This window comes from Miniopterus schreibersii, assembly GCF_964146895.1.
Source record: "Miniopterus schreibersii genome assembly, chromosome: 1".
In the NCBI taxonomy this organism is placed as follows: Eukaryota; Metazoa; Chordata; class Mammalia; order Chiroptera; family Miniopteridae; genus Miniopterus; species Miniopterus schreibersii.
In genome coordinates, this window is record NC_138101.1 from 143,537,305 (window position 1) to 143,556,885 (window position 19,581).

The 19,581-nt window shown below is 40.3% G+C and overlaps 2 protein-coding genes across 3 annotated transcripts in view; one reads left to right on the top strand and one right to left on the bottom strand.

Annotated features, from left to right (window-relative positions):
* Positions 1-1,212, bottom strand: part of EXD1 (exonuclease 3'-5' domain containing 1) — a 34,236-nt gene extending 33,024 nt beyond the window's left edge. Inside the window, exon 1 of the mRNA XM_081140722.1 lies at positions 951-1,212. The gene's annotated coding sequence lies outside the window, so the exon portion shown is untranslated. The remainder of the gene's footprint in view (positions 1-950) is intronic.
* A 398-nt stretch (positions 1,213-1,610) lies between these two features.
* The window catches only part of CHP1 (calcineurin like EF-hand protein 1), a 37,924-nt gene continuing 19,953 nt past the window's right edge, over positions 1,611-19,581 (top strand). Inside the window, exons 1-4 of one of the 2 annotated variants that reach the window (XM_081133037.1) lie at positions 1,611-1,891; positions 11,741-11,813; positions 12,348-12,452; positions 18,848-18,928. In XM_081133037.1, coding sequence (XP_080989163.1) covers positions 12,364-12,452; positions 18,848-18,928 — 170 coding nt within the window. In that variant the 5' untranslated portion in view covers positions 1,611-1,891; positions 11,741-11,813; positions 12,348-12,363. The remainder of the gene's footprint in view (positions 1,892-11,740; positions 11,814-12,347; positions 12,453-18,847; positions 18,929-19,581) is intronic. The other variant, XM_081133036.1, reaches the window with a different exon arrangement.

Below are 19,581 nucleotides of genomic sequence, written 5' to 3' on the forward strand. Positions count from 1 at the left end.
ATAATTTATGTTTTTAAAAGGTACATAAGTTTGTGGGATGCTTGGAAAGGAAACAAATATTAAGGTAGGAAAAAACATTAACACAAAGCAAAGAAAGCTTTGACTGAGGACAGCTGCAAATGATAAGATTCAAGATTAGGAAGGTCAGAATCTAGAGATGGGCTTCAATCCACACTTAGAAAAGAGACATCATGTGGCTGACATCAAGGTTTTTCTACCATACCCATACTCCCAAGGAGCTCCTGTGGCTTCTAGAGGGGCATATCCAAAACATCACACTCTGCACGTGAAGGCAGCCATCACTAGGTCCAACAAGAGCAAGTCAGTCATGAAAAAAAAGTGAGACTAGAACCTCGGTCTCAGGCTAAGCCTTCAAAGCCTTAGGTGAAGCTTAAAACTAGTTAAGCCAAGTTACTTAGGCAGCTCGCTAAGAGAGTCCCCTAGCGCTTAGGAACTAAGTGATAGGGGTGGGAATTTGGTTCTAACCATATCCCAAACCGGTTCTGTGCAAAACGACACTTGAGGGGTGAGGAGGGGGGTGTAAAGGCATCGAAGCCACAGGAAAAGGACTAGTTCACCTAAGAGGGTGGATTAACATAAGGGGTGGTTTTAATCATTTTCAAGAGAACAGAAATATGCCATAAGAATAAAACGCAGCCCTGGCCGATGTGGCTCAGTTCGTCGGAGAGTCGTTCCTCAAAAGGTGGCGGGTGCGAGTCCAGTCGGGGCACCTACGCAGGTCGGATCGCGTCAGGGGCCTGCGGGAGGCAACCCAGGGATGTTTCTCACATGGATGTTTCTCTCTCTCCCTTCCTCTAAAATAATATATGTATGTGTGTGTGTGTGTGTGTGTGTGTGTATACTCCTCGGGTGAGGATTAAAAAAATACAATGCAAAATTCCTTATTTTTAAGGCAAAATAACAAACTTCAAATAAAAGGCGAGTCATACGCTAGGAATTCACTCTTCTCTGCCGTTAGGGGTTTTTAGCCTAAGGAAGTTTGGGAATCCTGTCGCAGTCTTCGCCAAATGGTGCGTTCCTCGAGCTGCAGTCTTGAACCGTGAAAAGGGACCGCTGCTACGGACGAACCCTCCGCGCGTTCCAAGCCCGCGGCGGCGGTTACCGGAGGACCGGAGACGAGTACGCAACAGTTGGTTCCCAGCTCAGCTCAGCTGACTCTGGCCGGGGGCACGAGAGGTCCCGCTGTTTCCTGAAGAGCCAATCAGCGCGCGGCCTCGAGGCAGATTCCTTAGCGCCCCCAGCGGCCGGGAGGAGAGAGGGCGGCCCCGAAAAATGAGGAAGTGCAATTCCCAGCATGCAGTTCCCGGAAGACACACCCTAGAGTTCCCCCAAGCTACGTTTTGTCCATTTTTATTGCTTCTCAGCGCCGTCCCTGCCACCCGTAGGGTGGGATTTCTATGTTAGAGTTCCGTGAGAAACTGCTTAGCTACGGACTGCCTGTCGCAGGTTAGCTTGTAAAGTGAACCAATGGCGTTGTCCCTTTAATTGCGGTCACTAGAGCCAGAGTGGCATTGCCCTTTTAAGGCCGATTGCATCACAATTCCGGGGGCGGGGTCCGTCTCCAGCTAGACCCGGCTCCGCGCTGAGATGATTCATTCGGGGGTTGGAGCTTGCAGCGTGGGCGTCCGGTGCTGCGCCGGGCTCAGCCTCGCTTCTCATTGGCTACCCTCGGGGACGCCCTCTCTGGCGCACAAGCCTTGGGTACCCTCCCCTGACCCCTGGCCCTTCCCCGCTTTCCTCCTTCCCTCAGCTACCTCTGTTGCTTGAGGCGCTCCAGCTCCCGGAGGAGCTCCCGGCTCGGTGATGGGGTCTCGGGCCTCCACGTTACTGCGGGACGAAGAGCTTGAAGAAATCAAGAAGGAGACTGGCTGTGAGTTCGGGTAGGGGGGGTGGAAACTCGTCCAGGGCGCCTGCGGCTGGCTTCAGGACGACCGGGGGAGGTTGTCGCTGAGGTCTAGAGCTGTGGTACCCGGAGGTTGCGGGGCCCCGGGCAGCCTCCAGCCCTGGAGCTTCAGAGCCGAGAGCAGGAGAACCTGTTCTTCCAGCTACGGCTGCCCGGAGCGGGGTTCTGGCTCCTGGGGACTGCTCTTCAAAGGTGGGATTCGCGACTAGCATAGATCACAGATGCCGCTCATTTCTCCTCTCCTTGCTTATGAAAGCCCCGAACTCCTTTATCTTTCCTCTCACCAACCTCAAATTCAGGAACTCTGGATGGACCCTGTAGAAAACCTCTTACTGTGACGTTTCTGGGCAAGGACTTAAAATCACTTACATCTGTGAGAAATAGCAAATACTTGCCACAACTGGAAAAAAGAAACGCAGAGAGCCAGATCACGTAGTAAGACTGAACTACGTGAGCTGGTGACAGGAGACCTTGAAAGAATCAGGGGTCTGAGAGTATAAGACTTATTCTGAACTTGTGGAGAAAAAAACATGGGTACAGTGATTACCAGTTTTTACTTATGCTGAGGATGCTTGCTATCCCGATTTCAGATATATTGATTTATACTGTGCTGGTGTACTTTACGCAGTCACTATGGAAATTGGATGTGCTTCAAAACTCTCAGTGTGAATTTGTATTAGAAACCGATTTTTTATAGTCCAGTCTCTTCATTAACCTGAACAAAGGGGCAACAGGGCTTTGGGAATTCAGAAGCTCTGTAAAACACCATCACATACATTTGTATAGTCCTTGATAATATATGTAACATTTTCTCTTCTCAATAATACATTATGACTCTTGTATTTTACATGAGTTATGTAGCATCTGAGATTTGTCTCTTCATGCTACCTGTCTTTGATAATAAGGTGGCCAGTAAGTAATTCAGTGGCCTATATGCAGGTAATATAGGAGTATGCTGCGGGAACTACAGAATTACTCAGGCAGTGGTGACCTGAGATAAATTAAATGCTGTCCAGTGCTTTCTGACAAATTCAACTTTCTAGAACCTTCAAGTTGGAAGGGATGTTATCTAGTCCTAGTCTTTGTCTGAGTGGTTTACTGCTTTCGTTGTCCAGTAACATATGGCCATTATGCTTCTCCATAAAGGCTAACGATGATGAGCTCACCACATACCAGTGCTGTCCTTTCATGATTTTGGATGAATGATGGAAAGTAGTTCACTCTTTATAATGTGCAGTATTTGTTTGGCCACTTGATCTTTTTTTTTTTTTTTAATTTTAGATTACATTTATTTATTTATTTATTTATTTATTTTTTAATTTTATGGCCACTTGATCTTATAGTCTGTTTATGACACTCTAACTCCAAGAGTAGAAATATAGACAGTTTGGATTCAGCAAGCATTTTATTACATTTTGTGGCCATGACCCCTATGTTAGGCCTAAGGTGACACCAGAGTTAAAGCACTTGTGCTTAAAATAAAAAGTCACATTAGTGAGGAAGTATAAAGCATAGTGAGGATGGGAAAAAGCTATTTTTGCCCCAAGATGAAGGGAGCAGTAATCCCATTCTGATTTGTTTACATTTGACCAATGAAAGGGGCCTGGATGCTATAGGACTCTGGGTTTTTTTTTACTGTGTAACTTGTGGACACACAGAACTAAGTACTCCTGGAAGAGCTGTTTTCCTAGTAGCCAAAAAGTGAATCAAGCCTGAATGAGTCTTAACCACAACCAGTGCAAACATATGTATTAAGCCAGAAAGCCTAATAAAACAAGTACTTACTGAATTTTTGCAATGTCTGTATTCAGTACTGTGCTAGGTAGTCAAAGCATATGGTGACAGAAGATACCCACAACTTGGTGGGTAATCCTACAAGAGTTAGGATTAGCATCAGGACATAAGGTAACTGAAATTGTGTGACACCCATTTGCAGAACTCAGAGAAGACTCAGGGAAGCCTTGTGGGCTCGCCTTGTGGAGGACAGAAATTGGGCCTTGCTTGATGCATACATGAATGGATTTCATTTGGATAAATTAGGGCATTTTTGGTGGCTTCCAGGAACATTATCCCCTAGCCTGCTGCACAGTTATTCCTCCTCCCTGGGAGTTGAGCCATCAATTTATCCAGTTAGTGCGCATCAGCAGAGTTGATTTTTATTTTATTTTTTTAATAATTTTTTAATTTTCCAATTACAGTTACATACAATATATTAGTTTCAGATATACAGCATAGTGACTAGACAGATAGATAACTTACGAAGTGATTACCACAATAAGTCTAGCATGCACCTGACATCATACATAGTTATTACAGTATTATTGCAGAGTTGAATTTTAAAGCAGTAATTTTAGCATGATATAAAAGGTTTAGAAGAATAAAAACAGATACCCGAGGGTGGGTTAGAGAGGTGGAATTTGTCCTATTTTCATCTGCTTTGTTTGGGGAGCCATCAGTCAGAAACACTTCAAGTTAAGCACAAGTGTAAGACATTTTACTATTCCCTTTGCCTATAAGAAAATGTAATTGAGAAAAACTGACTTTATATATAGATATTTTTAATATTTTTTTTATTGATTTTTTTCACAGAGGGAGGAAGGGAGAGAGAGAGAAATATCGATCAGTTGCCTCCTGTACCCACCCTGACAGGGGACCAAACCCAGAACTTGGGCATGTACCCAGATTGGGAATCGAACCCTCAACCCTTTGGTGTATAGGACAACGTTCAATAAACTGAGCAACACCAGCCAGGGCAAAACTGACTTTATATTTAATATGAAAGGTTTGCACTGCAATCATTGAAAAATTTAAACAATTTTTCCTAAGTCTAAATTGATTAGAATTCATGTATCACTAGTTTAGCCAGTATTTGAAATTTAACCTAAGTGATTCTAGGAAACTAATTCTAGAATTACCTGTAAGCCTCAGTTTCATCATCTGTAATTGGGAATAATAATAGTAGCAACTTTATAGGAGTCTTATGAGAATTAAATGAGAGCCTGGCCGGGTATGGCTCAGTGGTTGAGAATCGACCTAGGATCCAGTCGATGGGGATTCAATTCCCAGTCAGGGCTCATGCCCGGGTTGCAGGCTCGATCCCCAGTACAGGGGCGTGCAGGAGGCCGCTGATCAGTGACTCTCTCATCATTGATGTTTCTACCACTCTCTCTCCCTCTCCTTTCCTCTCTCTGAAATCAATAAAGATATATTTAAAAAAAATTAAATGAGATAAATTATGTAAAGTACTTAGAATAGTGCTTGGTGTATAATAAGTGCCAGGTAAGTGTTAGCATTTATTATTTTGAACCATAAATTAACAATCATCTTATTGGGAAGATACCATTTGCATGTGCTAGTTATAAAAGCCATGTCTAGGGCTATATAATTGTATAAAATGACAGCATTTTATACTTTTCCTAATTACAGGGGCATTGGATTAGGAATCAAGTACAAATGTTTTCTCAATTCTAAGGAAATGTAAATTTTAAAGGAGTAGAAATCCCAATGTTTCTAACAGTTTCAAAAACAGTAATAACATTTTGTGTGGGCATAAAACATTCGCTATATTGTGTTTGTTCTTTTACCTTCTTTCACACTTTAACATTTCCATAAATTAAAGCTAATTTGAATAAAAGTTTTCATTAGGAGGAAGGTCACAAGTGTCTTGGGAGTTTCTGTAATCTCCACCCTTAGTTCACCTAACTGTAGCAATAATCTGGCTGTGAATTATTTAAAACCTTTTTTTTTAAATGGCCATTTAGAATATACGCACTCCTACGTTCATGGCAGCGTTATTTACAATAGCCAAAATATGGAAGCAACCCAAGCCCCCATCTATAGACAAAGTGGGTAAGAAAGTTGTGGCACAGCCCTGGCTGGTGTGCTCAGTGGTTAGATAGTGTTGGCCTATGCACTGAAAGGTCTAGGGTTGGATTCCTAGTCAAGGGCATGTACCTGGGTTGCAGGTTTGATCCCCTGCCCCGGTCAGGGCACCTGCAGAGGCAACCAGTCAATATGTCTTTCTTATATCTCTGTCTGTCTCTTCCCCTTCCCCCATCTCCCTCCTTCCTTTCCACTCTCTGAAAAAATCAATGGAAAAAATATTCCATGATTAACATCAACAAAAAGTTATGGTACATTTGTATAATGGAATATTACTCGGCCATAAAAAAGAGTGAAATCTTACCATTTGCTAAAGCATGGATGGACCTAGAGGATATTATGCTAAGTGAAATAAGTCAGACAAAGACAAATACCATATGATTTCACATGTGTGGAATCTAAAGAGCAAAATTAATGAACAAACCAAATAAAAACAGACTCATAGATACAGAGACTAGACTGATGATTGCCAGAAGGGAGGGGGTTGGGCGGCTGGTTGAAAAAGGTGAAGGGATTAAGAAGTACAAATTGGTTATTAGAAAATAGTCATGGGGATGTGTAAAGTACAGCATAGGGAACATAGTCAATAATGTTGTAATAACTATGTGAGGTGCCAGGTGGATAACTGAAATATCAGGGGGAACACTTTGTAAGGTATTTGATTGTCTAACCACTGTGCTATATACCTGAAACTAATACAAAATATAATAATGAATGTCAACTGTAATTGAAACATTAAAATTTTAAAAAATTAAAAATGATTAGATTCAAGTAAGGAAAAAGTTGAGTTCCAAAATCACAAGACAAATTGTGTAAATAAGAAGTAATGCCCGGCCGGGCGTGGCTCAGCGGTTGAGCATCGACCTAGGATCCAGGAGATCGAGGTTCCATTCCTGGTCAGGGCACATGCCCGGGCTGCAGACTCAATCCCCAATGACTCATCATTGATGTTTCTGTCTCCCTCTCCTTTCCTCTCTCTGAAATCAATAAAGATATATTGGAAAAAAAAAAAAGACATATTAATACAATGCCTGAATAAATATCAGAATATATACATCCACAAGAAAAAAATAGCCATTTTTATGCCAACTGAGTGGTGGAGAATACAGATTCATTCTTTTTTGTCTCTGGTTTCTAATGTGTCATTTGGTATGGAGAAGGTATTGAACAGGTTTAGAAAGTAAGTTTTACAGGCTGGTAAGGTTTGTGTATGTTTGATGGGTGTAGTGATGATAGAACCAGTAGGGATTTCTGGACAGTTCCAACAAAGAACACAAGCCTGGCAAAGGCAGTTGCTTGAGAATGATTTCCTGAGCTAGAATATTAAGTGGAAGTTTAACTTCAGGCTCAGCTGCTACTTCCTCCTAATGCAAGACTCCTTCCTGGCCCTCACCTGCCATGCCATAGTCCCTGAAGGTTCTGTCACTACAGAAGACCCTTCTGTCTTCTGGTTTTCATAAACATGGAAATGTACATAGTGTAACTTAACACCTGTAGCTGGTTTGGGATTAAGTGATTTGTACACCTCTATACTTCCCCCCACCCCCAACTTATTATAATGAAAAATTTCAAAGAAAAGTTAAAATAGTATAATGATCTATATACCTTCCACCTTAATTCAACAGTTTTTAACATTTTGCTATATTTGTTTTACATATATATTTTTGTGTGTGTGTTTGTTGATTTTAGAGAGAGAGGGGAAGGAGGAGGGATAGAAAAATAGAAACATCGATGAGAGAGAAACATCTATCAGCTGCCTCCTGCATACCCCCTACTGGTGATCTCTTGGTTCAGGGATCACCGCTCAACCACTAAGCCATACCGGCGACGCTATTTATGTAATGATGAACCAGCTGAAAGTTAGATATCTGAACTCTTCATCCCTAAATACTTTGAACGAATAGGGATTTTTCCTATATAACCACAATACTATTTCACACCTGAGAAAATTGACAGTAATTCTATTATACTGTACCATTCAGTCCATATTCAAATTTCCCCAGTTATAAAAAGGTAGTTTGGTGTGTGTTTTTAAATGCCTTTTAAATCTCTTTTATTTGTTTGGATCCCTAAGAGAGTAGGGTCAGCTCTTGAAGTTCTCGTCCGGGGAAATCGGGGAAATGTTGGGGTGCAGTGTGTTCAGGGGGAATAGTTAGGTATGCAGGCTTCAACACTTCAATCTTTCATCTAAAGTTACCTTTGGTTACAGTTGTATGCTTTACCTAGGTTATCAGTCTGTTCTTCTGCATTAAGATTTAGGATAAAGGCAAGGGTAAAATAACTTTTTTCTTCCTCCATTTTCATTTTTATTTTTCCCTCTGCCATTCCTCAGTGTTTGGCGCTTCTCTGAAGTGCCTTTCTCTGACCTCAAGGCAGTGATGATAGAAAGGTTTGGAAGATTAGCAGGGTCTTCTAAGTAATCTCTCAACAATATAAAATAATTTTTTGCCCACCAATGGAGAAAAATACAGGGTAGGGCAAAAGTTTACAGTTGTTCATATGGAAAATAATACAATAATTCACTAATAATACAAGACTTAATTGTTTCACGTACGACTGTAAACCTACTTTACTCCGCCCTGTACACCTTCATTCAAGACATGTCGATGTGCATGCACAGCCTTTTCTGAGAGTAACTGCCAATTCCTGGGGTTTCCTGTGAGTTACCAAGACTTGTACAAGTTTGGGGCACCTGTCCTGCCTGTTACTCTAGTGCCTCCTGGTAAGAATAGTTTACTGGAAACTTCCTGCCTTCATTTGTGGCAGTTCCAATGCCTTTCTGCTGCTTGAAGTTGCTCTGAGCACTGTGCCTTGAAAGTTGCTTTATATTTCTTGGTCACGGTGGATTTGGCACCTAAGTTAAAGCTTTAAAACTTTTTTTCCTTGTTTCCTTCCTTCCCCTCTGTTTTCTTCTTATTTTTCCTCCTCCTCCCCTCTTTTTCTTCTCCCCCCTCCCACTTGTCCTCCTCCTCTTCCTCCTTCTCCTCCTCTCTTAGAAAAAGCTCTTCGTAACAATATCATTATAACATTGGTTATCAAGTTTAGGAAATAGATTGAGATATGACCGTATTGAGTTGTATTAAAAGTTGACATTTGGTGGTTCGTTTCTCCACTGATTTCCATATAGCCCACTTTGCCCTGGAAGATAGCAGTTTTGTGGTTGTTTGGCTACTTATGTGCATGTTTATTTTTAACATATGGTAAATTATGAACTCTAGCAGCCATAAACTGATCTTTTATTCTGAAATATGTGTGTAAATGCCATACTGGTACTTACTAAGAAAATTTAAAAACTCATAAGAGATTTCAGTGCCCAGTTCTTTTTTGTTGTTGTTGTTAATCCTCACCTGAGGGTATTTTTCCATTGATTTTAGATAGAGTGGAAGAAAGGGAGAGGGGAGAGAAAGAGAGAAAGACAGAGAGGGACCTCAGTGTGAGCGAAACACATCTGTTAGTTGCCTCCCAAACTCGCCTGACTGGGGAAGGGATCGAACCTGCAACCCAGGTATGTGCCCTTGATGGGGAATCAAACCCAAGACCCTTTGGTGCTCAGTGGACGCTCTAACCACTGTGCACACCGGCCAGGGCAAATGCCCGGTTCTTTCAGATGGTGATCTATAGTAGGAATATGTCTGATGGTTCATTTATTAGTTGAAGGGGTTGGACTAGATGGCAACATTCCTTCTAATTTAAAAATCGTATAAATCACTATGCATGCTTATATATACGCACATGGAATTTGTAGAAGGATTCACAAGAAACTGATTAATAGTGTTTGCCTCTGGCAAGGGAGACTGGGGAACTCAGTTGTTACAGAGACTTTTCAATTTGAATGTTTTTCTTGTTAACCTGAAATAAATAGTACTCTGCTAAAAAGTCATCCAGTGGACTAAGTATTATGCAGTTATTAAAAAGGACTCCAAAGCAATATAGAAAAGTTATGAATTAATAAATGAAAACTGTCAGAACTATGTAAAGTATACAAGTAACTGATATTAGATGGTATATGAAAAAATGAAAACAGTGCTTTTGAGATTATGAACACATTTTGCTTCCTCAAAAAGTTTTGGGAAAGTTAGTCATTATTTAACTAATTAATTTTGTTAAACTAAAAGGAACTTGAGTTTTAGAGCAGCCTTTGAGGCCTGAGGCCAATGCTAGGGTAAACTCATCAGGTTCCTGAAGAAAATGGCTGTGGCTGGCGGAGTCAGGAGAAAGGTGGAGATTAATTAGTGCAGCGGTAAAACGGTACCTTCAGGCTCGTAGTGTAAGGATGATAATAACTGACTTGGAGTGCCTACCCTGTGTCAGACACTGCCAAGCACTTTACTCTCCTCTCATAGACTCGGTTAGTTCACTCCACAACCCTGTTGACTCAACCCTCGCTGGTAAGCCTTGGTTCCATGAACAGAATCATTCTGTCAACCTCACAAAAGTGTACTCTACACCGTGCAGTTCACACCTGCCTGGCTGGCAGAAAGGTCCACAGTGCTTCCTCAGTGCCTGGAATCCCACTGGCTTTGCCCTGGAAGGGGATGATTGAGCCTCCTCTGCTCTCTGCTCTCCTTAGAGAACAGGACAGAGCCCAGCTTGGGGGTGAAATCTGCTGCTGAAGCACTCACAGCTGCACCTGTGTCCTTCCAGCCTAGCTTTGGGCCACTTCCAGCTTCTGCTGTGCCTCTGTTTACTTTTGTCCTATTGTTCCTAAAACTTCTAGTAGAAGTTTTGTTTGTGGAGCAGGGGGTGAGGAGGACAACTATCAGAACTATTTCAGCCACTCCTTTAAGCCCTAGAATATACAGCCTGGGGCAAAGTCCACACTTGCCACACCCTCTTTGGCTGTTGTCTTTTCTCCTTTGATAACTTTTTTCTGCCTTCTGCCTCCAGTGTGCCAGGAGACTATGTCCCAGAAATTCTAAAGTTTTATTGTGCATTTATTACCTCATTTTACTTGTCAGCTTATGGCTGAGTTCATCCAAAAGGAGGAGCAAAATAGGTTCTTTGTAGATGCCAGCTGATGATAACATGCCAATTTTACAAATTGCCTAATTTGTTTTCTTGGAACCCATTCCTTTATTGGGAACTCAGTGGAGCTCATGCAGTCACAGAAAAGAGGCTAATCCAAGGCTGCAGTGATCTTTTTTACTGAGGAAAAGGTCAGTAATGAGGGAAAAGATAAAGCCACCAGTGCTTGGTGCAGGAGTAAACCTGATTTTAAAAATAAAATCTGTTTGCCCTAGCCGATGTGTCCCAGTGGTTAGAGCGTCAGCAGGCACACAGAAGGATTGTGGATTCAATTCCTGGTCAAGGGCACATTAGAGCCCCACCACAGTCGGGGCATGTGTGGGAGGCAACCAGTCAATGTGTCTCTCTCATCAATATTTCTCTCTCTCCCTCCCTCCTTCCCTGCCACTTTCTCTAAAAATCAATGGAAAAAATATTCTCAGGTGAGGATTAACAAAAATAAATAAAATCTGTGTCCAGTCTTAAATTCACTACAAGTTCCCTACCTAGCAGTACCAGCCTGAAACCTCAAACTGATTAATAAGTATGTGTTTTTAATCAAAGTATGCATTTTCATAGCCTCTAAGTGAGGGGACTGAAAGGAAAAGTTCACAATTTCCTTTTCAACTAAAATTGGCTTTGTGTTGTTAAGTCTTAACTACCTGACATTTAACACATAGTCTTAATTTAGCCTAGACTTCGTTCCTGAGAGTCAATTTTGATTGTTCTTGATTTAGTTTATTTTCTAATTCCTTTCATTTTTTAGCTTTAAAATTTTCTCTTTTGACACACTAAAGATGTGTTAGAGTGAGACATCTCCCCATTTTGCTCACTCTAAAGCATTTAATGATGGGCTCAGAAAGAGCCCACGGGGATTCAGTTTAAGTGGAGGGCAACTTCCTCAACTGGGACTAATTTTGTGTTCTTTAGTTTCCCACAGTCAGATCACCCGCCTCTACAGCCGGTTCACCAGCCTGGACAAAGGAGAAAATGGGACTCTCAGGTAGGCAATTCCTTGCTTTATTTTCTGGTGATGTCTTTATTTATCCCATGGGCAGACATGATAGGCATCTAGCATGCAGAGAGCAGGGACCATTTCTTCACTTGTCTTTGAGCATCATTGATCCAAAAGGGAGTTGAAGCAGAACGCTGGCATTACATTTATCACTAGGTGCTTGCTGCTTTACTCCAACTCCCCTTAGTTTCGGTTGGCCATTGTTCTAGTCCTAAGAATGTACATTTGAGAATTTCTGTTCTTTCTGCTTGAGTTTTCCCACAGTCGTTTCCCAAAAATATTAGCTTTTAAGAAGTTGACCCATAGCCATCCAAGATGGTCAGGTGGTTTTGTCCTCTCTCCTATTTCCCAGCATAACCCCTAACCCTAGGGTACATCTCTGTATATATATTAATGGTAGATAAGATGTTCAACACTTTAGTCCAGAGCAGTGGTTCTCAGCTGAGAGCTGTTTTGCCCCTGGGTGGCAAAATGTCTGGAGACACTTAATTGTCATGACTAAGGAATGCTACTCTTGTCTAGTGGGTAGAGGCCAGGAATGCTGTTAAACATCCTACAGTACACAGGACATCCTCCCACAACAAAGAATTATTCTGCCCTAAATGTCAAAAGTGCCACTGGTCTAAAGTAAGTATATGATTTCAGAGTAATGTAATACTGTATCATTTCATGTTTGTAATTGTCTTATCAGAGTCAAATGAAAAAATACCTCCTTACCGCCACCTCCCAACCTAACTCTCAGTACAGTACAACATTTTTTAAATTTTATTTTATTTATTGATTTTTAAAGAGAGAGAGGGAGAGAAAAACATCAATTTTGTTGTTCCACTTAATTATGCATTCATTGGTTGATACTTATATGTGCCGTAACCGGGGATCAAATCCGCAACCTTGGTGTGTAAGGACGATGCTCTAAGCAACTGAGTCACCTGGCCAGAGCTTCAGTACAACCTTTTGTTACTGCTGTTCCTCAGCTTTGATTGACTGGTATAGAATGAAGCTACTTGCCTTTCTGGTGGCTGGCAGAAAGCAGTTTAATACTTCTTTGGAAGGCTTCTGGTACAGGTGTGGGGTATAGCATAAAGGGGGAAGGAATATAGTTGCTAAGCCTTGTACATATCCTTAGGCAGAACAGCTAGAGAATGCTGGTAAATCCCTAGGGCTATGTTTGCTCAAGGCAAAATCTGCCATTACTAGAAGCCAGGATTGACCAAAACCATGCTGCACAGTCATTAAAATCAGGGACTATGGGAGATCCAGGTTCGATTCCCAGTCAGAGCAGGTGCCCAGGTTCAGGGCTTGATCCCCAGCAGGGGGTGAGCAGAAGGTACTGGTCAATGACTCTCATTATTGATGTTTCTCTCTCCCCCTCTCCCTTCCTCTTTCTGAAATCAATTAAAAAAATACATTAAAAAAAAGAGAGAGAGCTTGGTCAGCTTGTGAATACAAAGATGGTTTATTTATTTAAATACCCTCTCTGCTGATCTAATCCATGGTCAAAATAATGATTACCCTTTGGGGAGGGGAACAGGTAGAGAGACAAAAAGAGCATCTGATAATAGGTAATAGGTAACAGACAAAGGGTACTGATAATATTAATTGGGTGCAGGTTACAATCTTCACCATGAAAATTCATCATGCTGAATGCTTATGATTTGTGCTGTTTTCTATATGTATATTATACTTCAATAAAAGTTTACTTTTAAAATATCCTCTACATTGAACAATTTTAATATTGGGTCTTTGTCAGATAAAACTTTTTCTCAGATAATACTTTGATGAAAAATGTTCCGGATGTGAAAGCATACAGGTTAAGATGACTACAGGGGACAGTATAGACCAGCTAAACTCTGCGATGAAGTTATTACTGGGAATTGCTAGTTGGTTGTGTTATTACATATCGTTTAATGATTACCTGTAACTTTTAGGAGATTTTGTCCAGAATGGTAGCCATTTATCTGCTTAACCACTAAGCTTTTTTGAGGTTCATTTTCTTGTTTGACTTTATCCAGAGGACAGATGATTTCAATATTCTGGACAAGCAGTAGCTCTGTACACAGTGGTATCACAGATGAGAACCATGATGCCAATCTAATTCTCATTCTTTTGATAATCTTTTTTTTCCCCTCTCTCAAAGCTTCAAATATCTCCTCTTGATGTTCTGAAATTTCACAGTGATATACCTTTTTGTGGGTTATTTTCTGATACTCATTGCTTAGTATTAGTAGAACCTTCTCTATCTAAAAATATGGCCTTTTCTGGGAAGTTTTCTTCTCTCTGAGTATTTCCATCCCTCTCCTTTTCATTAATCTTTCTTGGTTGGACTGCCCTGATGCAGCTTTTCTCTCACGTTTTCTGGTTATTTGTATTTGTCCTTTGCTTTCTGAAAGATATCCTCGAATTTATATTTTAGTCCTTTTTATGAACTTGTATAGTCCACAACTATTTTTTTTCTAGTGATGTGGCATTATTTTTTAATTTTTTAAAATTTTTAATCCTCACCTGAGGACATTTTTTCCATTGCTTCTCAGAGAGAATGGAAGAGAACGAGAGAGAGAGAAAGAGAGAGAGAAAGAGAGAGACATCTACGTGAGAGAGATACATTGATTGGTTGCCTCCTGTATGTGCCCTGACTGGGGCGGGGGATAGAGCCTGCAACCAAGCAAGGTATGTCCCTTGGCCGGAATCAAATCTGGGACCCTTCAGTCTGCAGGCCTGTGCTCTAACCACTGAGCCAAACCTGCTAGGGCCACAATCATATTTTTATTTATTTTTATTTTTAAAAAATATGTTTTTATTGATTTCAGGGAGAGAGAGATAGAAACATCAATGATGAGAGAGTCGTTGATGGGCTCTCCCCCTACTGGGGAGGGTGCCCGCAACCCGGGCATGTGCCCTGACCAGGAATCGAACCGTAACCTCTGGTACATAGGTTGACTCTCAGCCACTGAGCAACGCCGGCTGGGCCACAATCATATTTTTAATTTCTAAGAATCTTTCTTGTTCTCTACCTCTGCTCTTTTATAGTAGCTTATTTCTGTTTTACCGTTGCAAAAATTTATCAAATGTCTATTGGATTACTTACTAGAATCTTAACATTCTAATAAGAATCTTTCATTCTAATAACCCTTTTGTTCCCTGAATTAGTATTCATCTTGATCCTACTCTTTTGTACTATTAATTTTCCCAAAATAGCTGGTGAGCCTTGGTTGTCCATTCATATTTATGAAAAGTCCTGGATGGACTATTGTAGAAAACTGGCATGGGTTTGTTTGTGGATGGTTTCCCCATAGGTCTTTCCCTTCTATACTCTGGGACCATTAAGGACCATTAAGTTAGTAGGCCTCACTTCAGGATATGTGGTCAGGGAGCAAGGGGACATATCTGCAACATCCTTCCCCAAATAAAAGGAGTGTGTTCCTGGGTTGCCAACCTCCCACACTTGAAGTTTTGCCCAGGTAGATCTTTCAGTTTCTTTCCATAGCAGTGCTCTGTTTTTATCCTAGGGACAAATGGTTTTATATTTTTGGGATGGGCCCTGGCAGCAGTGGGCAGCTGGCCCATTCTTTAAAGTTTCTTTAATTAATTACCCTGAATGCTGCTTCCCTTACCTGGCAGCTCTGCGTGTGGTGCCATGCTGAGACTCTGCGGGGCAAAATGGCTCTCTCCTCTGCTGCGGCCTTGTCACGGGCACTCTACTCTTACTTGTCACTACATTTGCATCTATTTTCCAACTTCCAGATTTTGTCAGAATCCCTTGTCTACTAATATACTCCTCCCACCCTGGTTGTTTATGTCACAGATTTATTCCCATGTGTAAATTTTTGCTGACAGTTTAGAGAGTTTTAGAAAATGAGAGGAGGTAAACGTGTGTGCCCACCATCCTCAACCAAAATCAGATGCAGTCTTGCAATAAGCCAGCCTGGCCCTTGAACACTTAAAACAACTAGCAAAGACTGAGTTCAGCACTTACTGACACTGTATATCAAGAAAATTCTGTTATTGCCCCGGCTGCTGTGGCTCAGTTGGTTGAGCATCGTCCTGAGCACCGAAAAGTCACTGATTCGATTCCCAGTCAGGGCACATGCCCAGGTTGTGGGTTTGATCCCCAGTTGGGGTGCATACAAGAGGCAACCCATGGATGTTTCCCTCTCACATTGACGTTTCTTTCTCTTCCGCTCTTCCTTCCTCCCTCTGTAAAATTAATTAAAACATAAAAAAGAATTTTATTATCATAACAACAATAAAATTATTTTATCAATTTAATTTAAAATATTAATTAAATGCTGGAATAGTGGAAATTATTGTCATTTCAATGTTAATAAACATATATAATTGTATTATAAATATAAATAATAAATGCTTTATCTCTATTGTACTAAATATGGGAAACTTTTTCTTAATTGAACATGTTCCCATGGGTATGTCCTATTAACAGATTTTAATGTCTCCATTATGTATAAGTTATCTAAGCTTTGACCCTGGTTCCTTGAAATATAAGCAGTTAACTGTGAGGCCAATTCTAAGTAAGAGAAGGGACTTGCACAGCGAAGGTCAGTTAGGAGCCCTGGCAGTTCTGGTTACTAAAGGTCTCTCAAACTCTGGTTTTCCCAAGCATCCCAGTGTCTGTGAATGCCTGGAAAACCACTCTTCACTGGGAATTTCTTGACTACAAAGATTGCCTACTACCAATAATAATGTTTTTTCTTTAAAAATCTTCAAGGAAGATTTTCCTAGGTATACTATGAGGTAGAATATAATAGTGATATACTTTTTTATGAGTTCACACAAACCTACATTTCAAATAAATCTTACTTGTGGTATAGACTCCTTGGGGTATTTTTTAAATTAAGTTTGTATTGGTGGACAAATTTAAGGAGCTAAGTTTAGAGAAATTGCCCGGGTGATCTTCATTCTACTATAGAACAGTAATCATAATAAACTGTATATTTAATAGTTGAAAAACTATTTTTATATTCTTCTGTTTTCATTTTGATACTTTCAACAGTATTCCCACTGGTCGTATAGAGCAGCACTGTATATGCAATCTGAATTCTAAGAGGAGGTTAAAAGTGTCTAAGAACAGGGTATAGGTCCCTTATTAACATGGGAAGTCCAAGACTAGATCCCTTATTGAGACTGAAGGACTTCAGGCTAGGTTGTGCACTCACAAATTGATACTAGACCTTGTGTTTAAACTGTGCCTTTTCTCAGCTAAAATTACTGAAGCTTGTTAGACATTAAACTGAGGTATGTGGTCATACAATTCAAAATCAGCCTTAATCTTCATTTAAAAGGGAATCGTTATTGTTTCTTAACCTCTGTCAAACAAGAGGAGCTCATTTTGGTGAAAATGTGGACTTTGTATTATAAGAGCTTAATACATGTTTGTTGAATTAAATAATCAAGAGTTCGGTAATTTTATTTATCTTTTATCATCTTAAGCAACCTAGTTACTTTATGAATGACTTCTTCTGGTTCATTCATTGCTATAAAAATTACTATCCTAAGTGGTCAAGGAATATTGGAATCCAGAGTTATTGTTCCAGAGCTTTGTGCTCAGTCTCCTATTTCTACCTGTCACCATCAGATGTGGTGGAGATGAGCTTGTTGAATTAAGCACTGTAAATGTTAAACCACAAGAGGAACAGTGTGTTGAAGGCTCCTAGGTAAACAGAAACATTGAGTAAGTTTTATTTCTTCTGTTAGTAAACATCTTGAAGGCAGGAATCAGATTTGTTGAGTTTATATTTCTTTACATACTTGATACCCAGATATACCAGTTAGTAACATTTTGCCACATACTTCAGTGTCTTATTTCCTATAACAAGGGCCTTCTCATCTCAAAATCAAGAAATTTAGCATTTTGATGCAGTACCATTATATAATATTTTATATTCTGTATGGTCCATATTTCATTTTTACCTATTGGCTCAGTAATGTCCTTCATAGCAATTCTCCTAGTCTAGGATCATGCATTGAGTTTAGTTGTATGTTTCGTTAGTCCCCGTTGATCTGAAACAATCCTCTGCCTTTCTCTGTCCTTCATGACATTGGTATTTTTGAAGAGTGGAGCACATTTTGTTACGTTGTAGACAGCTCTATAGTGGCACAGAACAGCAATCAAGAAGTTTCTTTTTAAAATACTTATTGAACATTTTTGGGAGAACACCTTTCTTTCAAAAAGTTTAATATTGGAAAGAAATGGTTTTTACAAAAAAAACGTGCTTTGACTTAACAGACTTTGATTTAAGTCACAGTTCTGCTACTTACTAGCTTTGTAGCATGGGGCAAGTTACTTCATCTCACTGACTCTCAATGTCCTCAGCTCTAAAAGGGTATAGATAAAATGTTGCCATTAAGAAATAAGATAATATATATAAACAGAGCAGCACATAATGTGTATACAGTGAATGGGAACTAATAATACTCCAACGTAACTTCCAAGGTGTGAGAAGGTAACTGCTCTTGCCATATTTGAAGGTTAAATAGCTGTCTAACTCTAGTCTGTAGAAGACAATGGAGGGGGAAAAACAGACTCAGCAAGGAAATCTGGAAATCAGTTGTCACATTTTATTCTTTCCTTGGACTTAAGCATTGCCTAAGAGTACCAAGGGTATGGAGGCTCCTCTCACTTTTTACTCCCATTTTCAAGCTCTCTGGTGTTTGATACTCTGCATTTGCTGTTCATTCTCCAAACTTAGTAACTAAGTACAAAATGGTAACGTTCAAGGAATCATTTACAGGGACAACTGAGTATTTGCTTGTCAGTGGTTTATTGACGTAACCTGTGTGCTGAATTCACTGGAATGTGGCATAGTTAAATCTGGCTTCTTCCACTCCTAACGGTGCAAGAAACACTTGGCAGCTATTAAAGTGCTATTCTTTGCAGTTATTTGGAATAATTTGCCACAGAAGTAAATTCCAGGAGGTAATATCCTTGCTAGGTTGTACTCTTGCATGACTGAAGGAGCTCATGCTAAAGGCCAATGGTCTCTAATTCAAGGTGATTCTCTTGGCAGCCGGGAAGATTTCCAGCGGATTCCAGAACTTGCCATCAACCCACTGGGGGACCGGATCATTAATGCCTTCTTTCCAGAAGGGTGAGTCCATGCAGTTATCGGGCTTCCTTTCTGAGGTTAATCTGGAAATGATATTGGTTGGATCATCTCAGACCACAATCCTTCTGATTATATTGGACATCCCTAACTTGGTCATATCTAGAATATATCTTTTCTTCTACCCTCCTCCCTTTTTAAACTTCGAATAGGTATATGAGCCCATCTTCAAACTTCTGTTTTTAATTCTTGTTTATCTGTTTAGTTTTTTAAATTATTTTTTAATCCTCACCTGAGGAAATGTTTGTGTGTGTTTTTATTGATTTTAGAGAAGAGGAAGGGGGAAAGAGAGAGAAACATCAATGTGAGAGAGAAACATTGATCAGTTGCCTCCCATGTGTGCCCTAACTGGGGATCAAACCCGCAACCTTTTTGTTGTATGAGATGTTGTTCCAACCAGCTGAGCCACCCGGCCAGAGTTAATCCTTGTTTATCTTTGAGGTAAAACTAAACTCTTTAAAAACTTTATTTGGAAATTATTTCATATATGCATAAAAGTTGCAAAAATTGAAAATAGCACAAAGGGCACTTGTATATCTTTTACCCAGACACATCTATTGTTATATTGTTAACATGTCAACCTCATTTGCTTGTGCTTTCTGTCTCTCAGTCTAAGCCAATAAAAATATAATCAAGAC